The following is a 17788-nucleotide window of genomic DNA, read 5'->3' on the forward strand; positions in this document are numbered from 1 at the left end:
TTTCATAATTATTATTATATTATTTTACTGAGCAAAACCTTCCTGAATAGCATAAAGAGTTCACTTCGACAAAATACAATTGAGGCTACAAAATAAAATCGACGTCCAATTTTAAGACGACATTAACGCACAGGCATTTATCTCGGTTTTCCCAGAAAGAAACTCATAAAATGGATATGAGATATAAACCGCTGCTAAAAGAGTACCGCTGTACCCCGTGAAAGCAATTTTTACAAGAACATACAATTAAACCGTGCGTATTTATATCGCTTGAATAGTCGAACCTAGTTACAATTAGCAGTCCGTAAATATTGGTCCACATTTTTGTGAATACAACATCCACAATCCACACCCTCTATTGTATTATCATATGGTGTCACAGCATACATATTTCTTTTTTTGCGTTATTATTGTATAACACATGACAAATACAACTTTATCATGATATCGTTCAAACTGTCAGCCCGTAAGAAGTGTTCGACATTTGTGAAGGCAGAATCCACACCCTCTATTGAATTATGTATTGCCATAACATGCATATTGACGCAAATTTGACGTCCTAAATAAATGCATGGCGTGACATTGTCACATACCATAAAAAGAATTGGAAACGCAAAAATGTATCTCGAAATTTTACGCTAAAAGACATTGGAAAAAGTCACTCAATTAACGCACAGATGAATAGATTTTCGAAACATGTTAAAATTCTCATATAAATTCATAGTTCGATATTGAACGATGTATTTGGTTTTATATTTCGTTTTCAGCTTAGCTGTCTAAGCTTACTTTTTACCTACATTGCTGCAAAATCGTATGCAACGGAATTGCTGAACGCAAATCGAAATTAGCAAATTTTCTTAATTTAAGAAATTCACATATCTTACAATTGTGAAACGAGTGAAAACAATGGTTTTATTTGTATAGGGTAGGTATATAGGTATAGTAACAATTTAGAAAATAATAATGTTTAAATAAATCCGTTAAATATGATGGTTTATTCAAGAAACATTAGACAAATTATATTATGTTCTATACATATATTGTTAAAAGATACATGTTTTTCAACATAATGGTAACAAAAAAAGCGCTATTGACAGCGAGAAGACAACTTTTCTGACATGCATATTACTCAATATAATATTCATAGACACTTCTTTGAATAAATGCTTTATGAACATAAAAAAGCTAAATTTATGTTAAATGTTTGGTTATCAGATTGCATTAACTATATTAATATTGTAATATTGTGTCTTTTCCAGTAATATTGCTTTATGTATTTTTTTCTAATATTGTATAAGGAACATTCAAACAAAAATGAAATTCATCCTCTCAGACATTGCAATGTTCACATTTTCTTTCCTGGTATGGCATAGATTTTGGTTTATGCCATCTGACTCTATTTCCAATCTATGTGAAGATTCTCTTAGTCGGCACATATTAAACCTAAACTTATCAGTAGTAATATCATTTAAAAAATAAGGCTGGAATTCAAATTTACAAATTTGTATAAAAGCACCATTTAATCTTGATTATTGTTAAATACATTACTATGGTTTCCTATAACCTATTCTTTAAAACTGTCCATTATTTCGCAGTGTTTTATCATTTAGTGTTATGATTCGTAATTAATTTGATTTGTTAGAAACTTCTATATAAGTCAATTACGAGACTTATAAAAGAGCTCAATTCGGTTGCACAATGAAAATCATGTCCGGTCCCATATTTACACATGAAACTTTCACTTATAAACAAGTTTTAGAATACGCATGCAAAATAATAAATATGGTATCCAGAACAACCCGAAAATTAATGGTAATTATTATGTTGTAGGAATATATGAATCATCAAAAAGAAAAGATGACATTTTTCTTCTTTAACATTATTATTTTGATAAATATCAAACATTTATTATGACATTACATTTTGTCAGAGACAATGATAAAAACATCAACACATAGCGTAATCTAAAGAGTAAAAAAAAAATAGAATGACAAGAACATCGGAAACATTATCCAAAAGGCCTAAGCCTAGGCGATTCTTCGATTAGCATTCAAATTGCATTGCATTTTTGACTGGGATATTGTTTTTGGCATATGCAACAATGATTGCTCGGTGAAAGACCTCATCCGAAAACGAACACATGATAACAAAAACAAATCAATGTTTTTGACGAGTGTCTTTAGATGCGGCCGAGTCGTTAGCTTGTTGATGACTGCGACAAGATAAAGTAAGATTTTTTTTCACATATGTGATTCAGAGGGTACTGTGACTGTACATAATATTATTTTATTACTATGAAGTTCTCGGTATTTGATGATAGTGCCGATGAGTCGTACGCAAATATAAAGACTGATTAAGATAATGCTTATGCGTTTCATGTTAAGGGTTACATCTAGACAAATTTGCAATTTTGAATGTCTCTAACAGATCTTAAAATTCAAAGATTGCATGATACAAAACGGCATACAGAATACGGAAATAAACATGTATACTCAATACCTTAACTTTATTTTTTTTTAAGCAACTTCGTTTAATTGATATCCTCCGCGAAATAAAGTTTGCTAATGGATCGGTGCAAATTCTTTGATATACAGTAGAATCATTAAATGTAAGGTAATGATTAATAGATAATAATTAAGTGTAGGGTAATTGTTTTTATGAATTGCAATTCTCCTCATTGATATCAACATGCTCATGATGTTTCATGTTAAAATCTTGTTACGTATCTGAGACATAGCCTTGAAAAGTAACATCACAAAAAACAAAAGGGCAATAACTCTGAGTTAAGAAAGCGCAGGGTAATGGTTCTTGTGCATGGCACTCCTTCCATATGTTAATATGTTGTATAATATTTCAGATATAGCCCTGAAAAATTATATTATAAAAAGGGCAATAACTCTTCTTTTAAGAGAGTAAAGGGTTATGGTTCTTAAGCATGGCACTTCTCCTCATTAATATCAATACACTCGTGAGGTTTCATGTTGAAATATTTCATGGTATCTGAGATATAGACCTGAGAAAATTCATTTTACGAAGAAACAAACAAAAGACAATGACTCTTATTAAAAAAGGGAATGGTTATGGTTCTGCTTCATGGCACTTCTCCTAACTGATATCTAAATACCCATGAAGTTAAATGTTGATATCAATATAGTTTCCGAGTTATAGCCCTTCACAGTTTTGTGACAGGCGGACGGACTTTCGGATGGATGGACATGCCTTAATCTATATCGCTATGCATTTGGCGGAGGATAGAATGCTTTAAAAAATGTGTTGTGTCTCTTTTAATAAATTTAAATGATAGAAGACTGCATGGCTAAGTCGTTACTTTGCAGAAAAGAAATGTTGTTGTTTTTTTAAGTTTGAACCCCGGTTCTTTTTATTTATGAATTTTTCTTTAACAATATTTTTTTTCTATAGTCATTACGTTTAGTTGAATATTATAAAAAATAGACTCAAGATTGTGAACACGTCATCTTTAATACAATTGTTAATGCTGAAAGGTCCATCTAATAGTAAAGACACACTTATTTAATAAAACGATCATTTATTTTGTCAATTAATGATGCATGTCGAGAACATCAAGAAAGGTGTTACCTGACTTTTTTCATCATGTAACTGGGAATTGAGCGAACAAATGACGTCTTTAAACGATTTATATATATTGAAAAAAAATTTCAACTGACAAAAACATATCTACGATATCAGAGCCAACGTGTTGGAAAACTTATGTAACAGGGAATTAAGTGTTGACTGAATAAAGGACCGTGGTCATTGAATATTTGGAAAATATAATACTTTGATGACAATTGTCAAAAATTTATCTGTCGAGGGAGTTCAAATTGATTTTAATAAAATATAAACATTCAGTTGATTTATTTATCTTTAAGTAGAATTAATGTTCAGTCCGGGTTAAGGGAAAGCTTTTTTTGCAGTAAATATATCAACTATCAATATAAGACTTCATCGACAAAACAATAGATGTATTAGTGCAACCATAACTTTTTATTTGAGGTAATGTTAGATATTTGTGTATGTTATAACTGCATAATAAAATGCAGCTATTATGTGTCCAGTGCAGAAATCGCTATATTTACCGAAGTGGCCGTTGTTAACTGAACAATAGAAATACTATTTCGTTTAGATGTGTCTACCAAATTAATAAATAAATATTAATTTCTCAATTTATTAGAATGGAAAATAATTTTATAATTATATATATATCTTATAATGAATAGATAACCTACAGAAATGATACACATGCATTCGCTGAACAGTTTACAAGTTTCAACACGCGAAATCAACAAGAATATGGAGTCCAAATACTTACCGGTGCTATACTTTTCTGATCATGGGTCATATAAAGAAGTTCGATACCAAACGTTCATCTAGCTAATTTGCAACAATTTCTATTTAAAATACAATAACAAGGAACTGATATGTAATTCATAAGGGAATATAAAATTTTAATTAACCTGCAACAAACATAAAGCATTTAGTTATTTTCATATATGTGCCATTTGACTTCATTTTTATATGAATACGTGTATTGTCCTTCCTGCAATTTCTGCCACAATTTTCAGGACTTCGTATTCGAAATTAAGAAAAAGATATTTTAATAAATCGCCCACCTTTTGCCGGTTTCTGAGTTAATATATTCTTCTCCATCAGGAAGCGAATTTCTTACACAAAATGCAGCATTACGGAGTCACAGTTACGAAAGAGTGATAGACAAAACTCGTCAATCTTTCGCTTGTATCTGAGTTAATGTATTCAGTTCCATTAGTGAATGATTAAAAGGGTGTTTTATGTGATCATGACAAATTGATTCACACAAAAAACACCACCCACGCAAATCTGCTGAATGGTATTTATTGTCAATGCAAATGAATTACTTTTGGCTTTTGGATATAGAAGCAACATTTGTGGAATTATATTTCAGCTTTAAGTTTCCCTACCTCAGACATATTTTTTACTACATTAACAATAATAGTCAAATAAAAATACATCTTTATCTGCGTAAGAGGAAATTATATTATTCATTTATAGCGTTGTTCAAGATTGTTCAAAAAGGGTCATAGTTAAGGAGATTTGTTCAACAGAATAACAAACATATGTGCATTCCTGTAAACTATACAACAATGAACGTTGTATTTTAGAATGTAACAAAACGACAATTAAAAACGTATGTTGCTTGTTCTAAAACGTGAATCATGTTTAATGGTATATACGATACAAACAAAACAGAAGCGACACATTGTAAATGTCGGGTTGTAAATGTCGGTTTTAAGTTAAATGTCTGTAAAGCCACACACGTTATTTTGTATTGTAAATTTAAGTATAAATAAGAAACATATTTTATCTATGCCATTTAGAATATATCTGGTGGTTACAAGGTAGAAATTCGTCTTTTTTGCGCTTTAAATCTTGAAAATAATCGCGTTTGTCGAAATGGACGTATACGTCTAAAAATTCTTCTTTCGGTTTAAAAAGCGGTACCGTTTGAAAAATAATAAATTATTTGCTAACAAGGCTATATATTTAATTTTGTCTATGCCAATATGAATAAAGCTGATGGTTACAATGTAGAAATCCGCCTTTTTGCGCTTTAAAACATATAAATAATCGCGTTTGTCGAAATGAATGGACGTATACGTCTAGAAATTCTACTTTCGGTTTTGAAAGCGGGAGCGTTTGAAAAATAATAAATTTCTTGACTATAGATTTAATGCCACTTTGCACACTTTCAAATTGCATCTACATGTATTGTGGTCAGAGACAAGAAAGAAGCTCGTCACCATAGAGCTGACAGTACCATGTGAGGCAAGATGTGAAGAAGCCTACGAGCGGAAGAAGGCAAAGTACACATAACTCATGGATCTGTGCAAGCATCAAGGCTGGCGCACTTCGCTATTGCCCTTGGAAGTTAGCGTTTGATGGTTCTGTTCCCAGTCCGTGTACAGGCTGATGACAGTAGTAGGAACTACTGGCAGGCAGAGACGAGTGGCTATCCAGAGACTAAGCCAAGCAGCTGAACGGGCATTTAGCTGGCTGTGGCTGAGGCGAGAGGAGAAGAGCTTGAGGCAATCACCCAACACACAGTGACTGATCATCACTGTGGGCCCACCGCTATCAGAATGTTCATGGAATTAAAAGGGACTAAATATTCTAAGACGGCGGCATACATGCTGATGATCTTTTAAAAATTATTCATTAGTATCTCCAAGTAGTCTAGGTTATTAAAGGATGGTAATTGATATAACAAAGAATTTAAATTTCCAAAAAAAGTGTGAATAAAAAAAAAACACTTTCAGACGTGTTTTTCATAGACTTAATTCAGATTAATTGGTTAATAAATAAATTTTAAGTCATTTTGGTTTGAAACCCAAACTTATGTCTAGTTTTTTTTTATAATTTTGCCTTTAAATTTAATAACCAAAGCCGCCTTTAATATTGGATAAAGAATCTACATTTGAAAGAAATATTACATTTCCGAGATGATTACCCATCGACAATGCTGGAACAGAATTATGCCGGTGGTGCACCAATCATCCACAGCACATCTTGCAACACAAACATATAATTCGTTTCAAGTGTGTGCTTCAAGACATAATTGTCTTGGTATGGTGTTGTTGTTTGAATAATTCCGCTAAGCATCTCAGATAAGGTCAGTATCCGAGTGGGCTATGACACCTCTGACGATTCCCAAGACCCCGGCTGATGCCTGAATGCTGTTTAATGCAAATATTATGAACAAATTTACAAATAGTCTCAGATCTGGTTTCAGATGCTGTTTCGGTTGTGTCGTTATTCATATAGTAACATTTTTCCTGCATGTTTGATGCAAACTTTATCTTATCTTTTAACATAATTTTCTAATCGGCAACTATGCAAGACGTTAACAAGTGACTTTGTCCGTAATGAAACGTTGTTCGTGGTATTTATATGTTCTACATGTATTCATGCAAAATAAAATGACCACAACATAAGATATATATTTTCTTTGATTTAATGCTGAACTTGATTTGTGTTTCAATTAATACCCATGGCATGTTATGTTTTCTAACGCGAGTCGAGTTTTATTTTTATTAAAGTCTTATGTTGCAGCAATTTTTTCTTACAAGACTAAGAATGATACAATGCAAACATTGATCCACATATTTTAACGAAGTGTTTCATAATACATGTATATGTTCATGTATAACGTAATATATGATGAAAAAGGTCAACGAGCAGCATTTAAAAACATTTTAGTGAAATCGGCAATCAAGGCAAGTAAGAAACCATTAACTATACATTTTCTAAAAACGTGTGTATTCCTAAGTACGTGTTAACATACAATAAATATTGCATACTATGCATACAAAATATAATATATGTGTACCGCGCTTTATTTGATACGAAATATCACGCTGTCCTCAGTGTTATTGCCAGTTGACTGTTAAAAGAACAAACACATGATGCATGCAGACATTTACAAATATTTACGTTCGCCTCACTACAGAAGTTTGAACAATAGCAGTTTTAAGTCCGTCTTGACTCAGAAATCGATTATAGAGTAATGCAAAAAGTGAAACCCCAGAAACTCTATCAGGATACATAGTCATGTTCTGAACCGTTCTTTTAATTTGAAAAATCTCCAACTTGAAGTGTAGCATTTGTAAACATGGGATTGTCGCTTTAATAAGGTAAATGCAAAAAAATAGGATTTTACAGTTAGCCAAATCAGATACTTGTTTTATTGAGCACAAACCAAAAGCATGCATACAACGAAATCAATCATATGTACATACGCGGACAAACAAAATGAAAACATGAATGCAAAAACGTTACAAGTGAATCCAATTCCATTAAAAGACTGTGGGATATCTTTGAACGTTATTAATTTGAAAAATATAACTGTTTAAATTTGCTGTATTTACTGTATTGGTGTGCCTGTATGCGACTGTAGCGACGATTTCACACTTTAAAGAGCATAACAAAAGCTGCGTGTAAACGGACAATGACGTTAAGGAATTAGCATTTAGTTCTATTTTATTTTTATTTGTTCGAACAATAAGTAATACATTGCCACGTGGTTATTAGTCAACGCCTCTCGCTTTAGAGTAATGGCTTAGAAAGGGAAGTAAGTTGCTGTGTTTGAGGATTTCTAATTTGTCAAACATAGGACCTCGAACTGTAATAAAATATAGTTCCTTATAGTGGCCGATGAAGGTTCGCTTGTTAGCATTTGAATTCACATTACATGGCGGATATCCCATTTATAATAATGTGTTTGTGGGCTAATATAAAATTGTGTACGCTTATTGATAGTACATAAAAATGCTTTGCTTATACATTTTCACACTGTTTGCGGTACGGCACCATACCTCCATGTATTGCAAAATGTACTTGAATATACACAAGAATACCAACGCTTAATTGGTCGTTGTCGGCTCATTTTGTTTTCAAATTATTAATGTCTTTTGCTGCGATGAAATATAAGCAATCAGTCTTTTGCCAAAATATAGAACATCTAAATGTTAATATTATTTATCTCTTTAGTGTGCAATTGGAGTTTTACTTGGTTAACATTTGTGCTGTGAGGAGTTGTTGGTGACAATTTGTCACTTGCTATACATGTACATACAGTACATTAAATTCTCTAATAAAAACACTCCTGCAACATCACACCTCTGTTTCTATTTATGAGATTGATTGTGTAACATATTGCATCGTGATTTATTATTTACATGTAAGAACATTTAAACGGGTTTATTTATCAGATACAACACGCGATGTTCTAGATATATTTGCATTCCCTATCACGACATTTGTCGATTTTATGAATGAATGTATGAGACATTGTGAATGGATGTAAATAATATATTGTTTTTCGAATAATGGGACTGGTACACTTTGGAATATTGCTTTCCCTTGTGAGACACAGTGACATTAATTCAATGCAAAAGGAGACTTTCGTTCATGCATGAATATATGTTATATATAGTGTACTAGATAGGAGTCATCGTACTGTTTGAAACAGTCCACATAACTAATGTGCAATTATTATAAATAGCTGCCAAGGCGAGGCGGGGTGTGACTTTGATTTATATCGTGAACAAATGGACGTTCTGTTTAAAGAAAACGAACTAGCAAAGATATGACTATATTATGAATAAATTACGTTTACCTAACTTTATATTTTACACTTTATTTATAGAGAAAGTAAAAGTCAGGAAACATTATATGGAGAAACCTTCCTTGTTGCTTGTCTTTTATTAAATTACTAAATGGTTAAAATCAAACAGAATTATATTTTTTAGCATGTAATTTAAACATATGATGAAAATTCAACATCTCCAAGCCAATTCCAAATATATTTGAACAGTGAAATTCAAGACTCATTATCAGGAGAGCAATGCGTGACTAACAATTAAATCCGCATTCCATTTAATATTTATAGTCTTACAAGGTCGCGTCATCAAATATAGTATCAGTTTGCATGATCTGGGAAGATATCTGTTTTGCCTGCGTCTATCATAATTATTTAGTTATTAATTTAATGAACTTTAAGTATTCTTATATAATAGGTTAATGTGTTTTTATATTTTCAAATATAAAAAATTAACTATCAACAAAGAGTCCATCGTTAAACCCTTTTGGATGGCATAACCTTCGGTTTTATGTTCTTCGCGTCGTACCAAATGGTTAAAATACATTAATTTACACTAAAGTACAACTTAAATGTTGATGATCATGAACAGATATGATGCAAACATCTCAATGTCACCAAAGCAGAATTAAGGAGATACAATATACAGGTCTAGACAGTTACCAATACAATTACTTTTATAACCAGTATAATGGAATGTCTGTAAACATTACATTTTGAACAAAACATGGAACAAAAATAGCAGTGCGGGATAGAAATCACACAAATGTATTTAAAAGCATATCATCTGTGTCATTTTGTCATATGGTACTGACATAATAATTATTCCTGCAATCACTGAATTTGATGAAATAGTTCGTTTTTTAATAAATGGCGGTGTTTTGTTACGTTTAGAGAAATGCAATCAAATATTATTACGGCTTTAACAGACAACATAGATATATTATTGTCTTGCTACACGTCATTAAACATATTAATAAGATTTGTACCGAAGATCTTAAAAACAGATGAATTGAATTATTTAAGTACTGATGTTGCATGTCAACATTTAGACCTTACAATTATACTAACAAAGTTCAAAAAAGTCATTAGGCCAAACTTGATGATTTTGAAAGTTTAATTTACCTTTTTGCTTGGATGATAATGTTCCAAATTGACCTTACCATGGCATATATATCTCCCAGTAAGTTCGCTATGCAAGGGTTAATTCAACGGTAAATTCAAGAGTAAATGATTAAAAAAAAAACACGTTACTTCTCTGAGTAATTAATTATAAAAAATATCGTTACATTTTGTATTTATTTAATGAACTACGTTTAAAAAAATTCAATAGTTCAATAGTTTGGTTTTGAAATATGATGTTTCCTTAAAATCGGATACGAAATATCGTATCCGAGGAACCAAGGAATGATGTCTTGAATATCTACGTTTCCTTCATGTGAAGGTGTGTTACCTGTGTGGTGGAAAGTATGTTTTGTAAACTCAAACCGAGATTCGCGCTTAAAAAATCCGCGAATTTTTAGTGTCACACAGCCTCGCATCTGCACCATGTTTAACCTTCGGAAACTCGAGCACAGTTTTTGGAATTGATCAAATCGAATCTGATCTAATTCGTTCTGAAAATATTGACTTGACGGTATGAAAACATAATCCGAAAAATACTCAGTTGGTATTTGGGTGCCTTTGAAATACACTCTGTTTCTCGCATTGTCCAGTTGTTTATGTACCGGTACATTTGACAAACGTCCGCCATTTAGCCGGTTATATATTCGCAACTGATACGTTAAGAAGTTTGGGCCGGTGGAGTCGATGTCTTGGCTGAAGTGGTTGAAATCTGCGATGTTCTGTAAAACCTGTTTCAGGAAAGGATGCCCGGCTCGGCAGAACATGATGGAATTGGTCACCATGAACTCCGTGTTGAAGATCAGAGACGCGTGTTCGTACGGTTCCGGTGATAACACGCATGCGTATTGTGAGATCACTTGTTCAAGGGGGCGGAGACATCGCGTGTCAAGATCTGCGTACACGCCCCCGAATTCGTAAAGAACGACGTACCTGAAAAATGGTTATTGTTCTTTTAATCAGTAAATGTCAACTTATCAAAAAGTTTTAAATGGACCTTTTTAACAGATTTTGGCATGTATTGAAATGAGTCATTAAATGCTTCATATTGATAAATATAAACATTGGATCTAAAAAGCTCCAGTATAAAAAAAAAATTAAAGAAAGAACAAAAGTCACCCTCAACGACGCTCGAACCACGGACCCGTAGAGCCCTGGAGTAAAGTTTACCGCTTAAACCACTCGGTCATCTGTGCTCATATCGTTAGTGTTGTATTTTGTACTTCATATAACACGCTGGGTATGCGGATACTTTGATAACAGATGACACTTCGATACCAGATAACAACAAAATCCACGCGCGAGAGGAAAGTTCATCAGTTTTTTTAAGTTATATCATAAAGATTAGTTTTTTAGACAAGGCGCATGGTCAAGTTTATGAAATGGTGTAGCCTTTTCTATTGCAAAGAAAACAATCACGGAAGAATGGTAGATTTTTTCCCAAAAACTAGAAAATTCGGTCGGAAAACAGCATAAACTGGATGAACAGCAAACATTTCAACAAAATAAAACTACTTAGAAGAATTGCAAGTAATTGTTTGATTTTCCAGCATGTAGAGTAATCACTGTGCTTCAAATACTGAAATTTTGATAGTATTCAATGAAATATAAACGAAGATAGAGCATGTTTTAATAGGTGGTATTCATGACGTTGCGGATACTTTGATTCCCGATATAGGGCACTTCGGATAACAGAGACTTTCAACAAATTGGGCACTCTGATAACCGAGTTTTATCTTCTACCTGAAATACATTTATGTATATTATGGCTATTCTTACCAAACATTTTGAAGAACGAATCAATTGGCATTGTCAAGCCCGACACATTGGGAATCTATGCATAACGCACACATGTAAAATATAACCAATGGCGTTGTTCGTTTTCAAAAATCTTATTACTATTCATTTATATAATTAATATTATAAGTGCAAATTTTAAATAAGATTCAAATGCTTATTTCTGAAGTAATATGTTTCAAGTGACGACCGAAAATAATTGTCTAAATAATAAACTTGTTTTTAAGTAGTTAATTGAGATTAAGAGAATTGAAAATACAACGGATCATGTGGATCAACACGACTGCGTTCAATTTAACGTATAGCAGGACTCTAGATAAGGGGAGCAAGGGGTCTTAAAGCGGCCAATACACCTCATAAAATCCTTTGTCATTGGTGCTCATTAGAATCGCATCATGAAGACGATAGTTATGCGTAGCCATACAAATTAAAAGAGATTGGAAAACTCCCTTAATATTGAGCTCTACTTTTAGGAAGCACTTCCCTTTACACTTCCCTTTCCCTTATATTATCATATTCCAAAGTGATAAGAACATGTTTCGGTAATTCGTTTTTAATTTACGTCCGTACATACATTTGTATTTATTTCCTGCTTACTATAGCAGTATTCCACGGTGAATTCTGCATTTCTGATTCACTAAATAGAGTGTGTTATATCTGGTAAAAAGTGTCGAGTTATCTGGAATCGAAGTGTCATTGTCTTTGAGATGATCGGTAGAAGAAGTGTCCATGAAATTTTTGCATCCGACTCTTAAAACATTTGAATTTCCTCAAATACGTTATTTAACTAAAATTTAACATGTTGTAACATTAATTGACATATTGATCTTTTATATCAATAAGTTGGCACGTTCTTGATTTAGTTCCAAGTATTTTTATTTTGTTGAAATACGTTCTGATCATCGAATTCATGATGATTATAGATGAAATTTTATCTCTTTTTTTATAATCCACTGTTTTTTAACGACTTTCTTGCTCCGAAATACGAAGTACTATACCATTAATCGACCAAACAATGTTACTTGTCTGAAAACCAAATGAACAGAACAGCAATTCAAACAAGAAATGTCTTTAAAAAGATATACGGCGTTGATGTTGTAATGTTTGCGACCAGTGAAAGGAGATGGAATGAAGCGACCATGTATTTTAGTGAAGGTACGTAGTGAGTGATAATAAGATAATTTATTTTAATGTATTTACAAATAAAAATGAAGAACAAGACGAGGTGAAATTGTATGTTTTATTGTCAATAAGTATTGTTATGACTAGGTTTTCATAATTGAACGAGTAATACATTAGTTTCAATAGGAAAAGAAAACATACTCGCCACTGAAAAAACTATAAACATAATGTTGGAATTAAATAAAAGATAATGTGTTATAATGTGTACAGATGGTAGTAGAATGTAAACATAAAAGACTCAATATTACAATATAAAGAAGTGAAATATTACAATATTACAAGCATCATAGTGATATGATTTTTTTTTGCAGAAAAACATAACTTTATATAAAAAATGAAAGAAACAAAGTACAAAGAAACATATTTACACTAATTAACGCAAATATGGATTAAAATAAATCAAAACAGATATATTTCCATTTTCCAACACCTATATATTTCCTTAGTATCGCGGGCTACCGCCCCAAACCCCCGCTTTGTCGATAGTGGTAAACAACTGCGTACCGGTAAAGTGCAATCTAGCCTGTTTTTGTAGTGTTTATTGTGGCCGCTACGGCATGTAAACAAAAGATTCTTTTAATTGTACAGACATGTGATTAATGCTATACTGCTTCGTAAACTAAGGAGAAACGTTTCGATGTAATGTTTAGAGGATGTTTTGTATCATGACAGTTTTTAATTTATTGTTATTTACATGTAATTTACAATATATTCATTTTTCATTTTCAGTTCAAATTATATGCATCCAATGTTTTAGTCTGGGAACCAGACTACCAATGTTTACGGTGATTTGTGTATTATTAGCCAATGAACAATTCGGGTTTATTAATTTCGGATCAATCATGATGAAGGTCATCTAAGGTCAAAAGTGACGTTAAACAGCTACGTCGAAAAAAGCTGAAGAAGTCAACTCTCGCGCGTGGCTTTTGTTGTTATCTGGTATCGAAGTGCCATCTGTTAATAAAGTATCCGCATACCCGGCGTGTATAAGCAATACTCGTAGTATCACAAAAAATTACGACAACAACAGAACACTCCAAAGTATTCAATCGTTTTGCGTTGCAACGCTTTATAAATTTCAGGTATTTAAATCGTCAAAAGAAGCACATAATGGATATTTTGGAGCATGTTAAATGTTCAGTATTACTGTTTCCTCGCAAATATCATAACTACAACGAAAATTTGCGAATCTGAAACATTTTTTTTTTCAATTTTGTCAATTTACCAAAACGTGAAAAGGCCTCCTTTAAACGGTTTTATATAGTTCTGAGCAATGTTTAACGAGTAACTTATTCGAATCAATTAAGTTAGATGGTGAATAATTTGCTTCATACATTTAATTTAACCCATTTATGCCTAGCGTCTAGAAAAAAAGGCCTTGACAAACAGCATAGACCCAGATGAGACGCCGCATGATTCGGCGTCTTATCAGGGTGTGCGCTGATTGCTTAAAGAAATTTCTGTAAGAAATATTCTGAATATAGAAATAAATATAGTAGACGTCCCTAATTTTGGAAATAAATTGATCCAATTTAGAAGGATTGGAGAGTCCACTAGGCATAAATGGGTTAATGAATCACGCTATGGTAAACCCGGACGTAATGCATAATAGTGAAGTATCGCACAGACTTCTCTAGGACGATACTTTCTGTCTAGACTAGATTTCCGTGTATAAAGTGTCTCCCTGCGAAGTATTTGCAGTCCGCACAGGCTTGTCTGGGTAGATATTTTACGCACATGCATTATGCCCGCTTTTCACAGAGCGCGACCCATATAGTTTTATATTTAAAATACGTCCAACGGTTAAGACAGGTCATATAAAAACTCATTTGTCTACATCGATTTAGACATTTTCACAATCCAAATGCGATCTGAATTCGGTAGGACAGTATTGTTGGCAAGTACGTTTCTGTGTGAAAAGTAGATTTGAATCGAGTGCGCAGGGATTATCAAATATGACCTTCGATCCAAAATACTGTTTAGCTGGATGACGGTGGAAAGAACAAGATATATGACACGCCCGGAGCTATAAACAATTATTTGTGTTTTAGCGAATGATCTGAAGCATCTAGTACACTGTACCACTGTTGAATTACTATTTGTAATTACGAGTAAGTAGGTAAGGATCGAACCTGCGATCCCTGAGTCATGGGACGAATGTGTTGCCATTGGACCACGTGTCCGCTCAAGTGCTTTCACTTCCTGTTGTGCGATATTTCTGGCTAATGGCATATACAGATAACGTTTGAACACACGCTACATACAAACAAGCTACAGTGCATTATGTTTTGTGATAAACGGCATAATCGACGTCTTTCATACACCATAACGTGATATTACCTTTACGAATTCATGGAAGAAATTCTGGAAGTGGCCGATCCCTGACATGCTCTTTGACAAGAGACTTTAAACTGACCTTTACGATGATTCCTATAAGGATTCCTATGATGATTCCTTTGATGATTATGATGATGACGATGATGAGGATGATGGTTGTGGTGGTGATGATGATGATGATGATAAGGAGGGGGAGGTGGAGGAGCGGGAGGAGGATGAGGACGAGGATGATGATGATGATGGTGGTGGTGGTGGTGGTGATGATCATAAGGAGGAGGAGGATGAGGACAAGGATGATGATGATGATGACGATGATGACGACGATGATGATGATGATGATGATGATGATGATGATGATGATGATGATGATGATGATGATGATGATGATGATGATGATGATGATGATGATGATGATTACGACGACGACGATGGTGATGATGGTGATGATGATGATGATGATGATGATGATGATGATGATGATGATTATGATGATGATGATGATGATGATGATGATGATGATGATGATGATGATGATGATGATGATGATGATGATGATGATGATGATGATGATGATGATGATGATGATGGTGATGACGACGACGATGATGATGATGATGATGATGATGATGATGATGATGATGATGATGATGATGATGATGATGATGATGATGATGATGATGATGATGATGATCATGATCATGATCATGATCATGATGATCATGATGATGACGATGATCATGATGATCATGATGATGACGATGATCATGATGATCATGATGATGACACAATAATAATAATAATAAATATATCATCTGGTAACCTCAGCAAGTCTGCTCTCCTAACAGGTTCAACGTAATTGTCGAACAAGTCCAAGAGATCTGGATGCTGATGCTGTATGAGACTGCGGGCGCTCTCGTCCGTCCAAAATCGGTATTCAAACTCTGGATTATTATCAATGAACGAGCGGACGTTTTCATGAAAGACAAGTGGAATCATTCTGTTTTTCCAAGTCTGATGGATCACGTGGGGAATTAACGGCGTCACGTGACCGGATGTTGGAAAATCGTCCGTTGTGAGTGGTTCTAATAAGTACGCCTGTACGTCGATATCTTCATTGATGATTATCTTGATATCACTCTCTTCAAATAATATCCGTATATGGAATATTATCACAAAGACTAATACAATAATGAAAGCTGCTTTAACCGATTTTCGGATGCAAGCTTTTCGTCTCATGTTCATCATCACAATGCTTTTTTCAAAGTCTACTTATTTACAAAAAATAACGTACCAAAACAATTCCTTTAATGAAGAAGGCATTTTTAACTCGTTCTCGTCCTCGTTATATTACGTTGTTTTACGTGAGATTTTCAGTTGACATCACTTTTCTGTATAGATAAACAGTTTAAAACAAAATTAACCTTCTACTAATGTCCCTCTTTTGAAAAGATTGTGTAAATTGTTGAAACAATAAAAATAAATAGAACAAAGCTGGAGACGCCCTTATCTCTTACGATTCATTCGACCTACATTTTCATCCCGACCCATACATGTTTCTCTACGCGTCCAACTATTATTAAAGCTTGCATATCAATAACCAAACTATAATTTACTTACAAAATTAAATTAACTAGTGGTTTCAAATTATTTTTGTAACGTTATCTGTATACACCTTTTATTTAAACTCTATCAAAACTCTATCGGCGAACATGCTACACACACAGTACATAAAAATAAAATTTATGAGGGCTAATGTTTCTCCCTTCGCTTGAAATAGGCATATACTCATTAGACGAATGCTTATTGATAACAACTCTGTAATTACAGTATTTAATGCGATTGTTTTACATAGAATGTTTAAGACTGAATTCGCGTATGAAAAATATTTAGCTTGCATCAATACTAAAAATCATACACACAATTAATCAAGATATCGACTAAGCGCCCATAAATTGGAAATACAGACTGGTAGATATAATAAAACATCAAGAGACCAACGCACATGTATACGGAATACCGTTAGGGCCATCGTGGTTACAAATTAAAATCAAGAGGGCGACAATGCGATAGTGCGATAGTACGATGTCGACAATGCAATAGTACGACGGCGACAATGCGATAGTACGATGGCGACAATGCGATAGTACGATGGCGACAATGCTATAGTACGATGGCGACTAATGAAACAACGCGATA

At 33.3% G+C, this 17788-nt stretch overlaps 1 protein-coding gene across 1 annotated transcript; it reads right to left on the reverse strand.

Annotated features, from left to right (window-relative positions):
• Nucleotides 1-8516: 8516 nt before the first annotated feature.
• Nucleotides 8517-17181, reverse strand: LOC127856355 (uncharacterized). Its single transcript, XM_052392500.1, has 2 exons — nucleotides 16413-17181; nucleotides 8517-11209 (listed from the first exon to the last, which is right to left on the reverse strand). Exons 1-2 carry the CDS (start codon nucleotides 16835-16837, stop codon nucleotides 10489-10491), a joined length of 1146 nt encoding a protein of 381 aa, XP_052248460.1. The 5' UTR covers nucleotides 16838-17181; the 3' UTR covers nucleotides 8517-10488.
• Between the last annotated feature and the right edge of the window lie 607 nt (nucleotides 17182-17788).

Source organism: Dreissena polymorpha, chromosome 13 (genome assembly GCF_020536995.1).
Source record: "Dreissena polymorpha isolate Duluth1 chromosome 13, UMN_Dpol_1.0, whole genome shotgun sequence".
NCBI lineage: Eukaryota > Metazoa > Mollusca > Bivalvia > Myida > Dreissenidae > Dreissena > Dreissena polymorpha.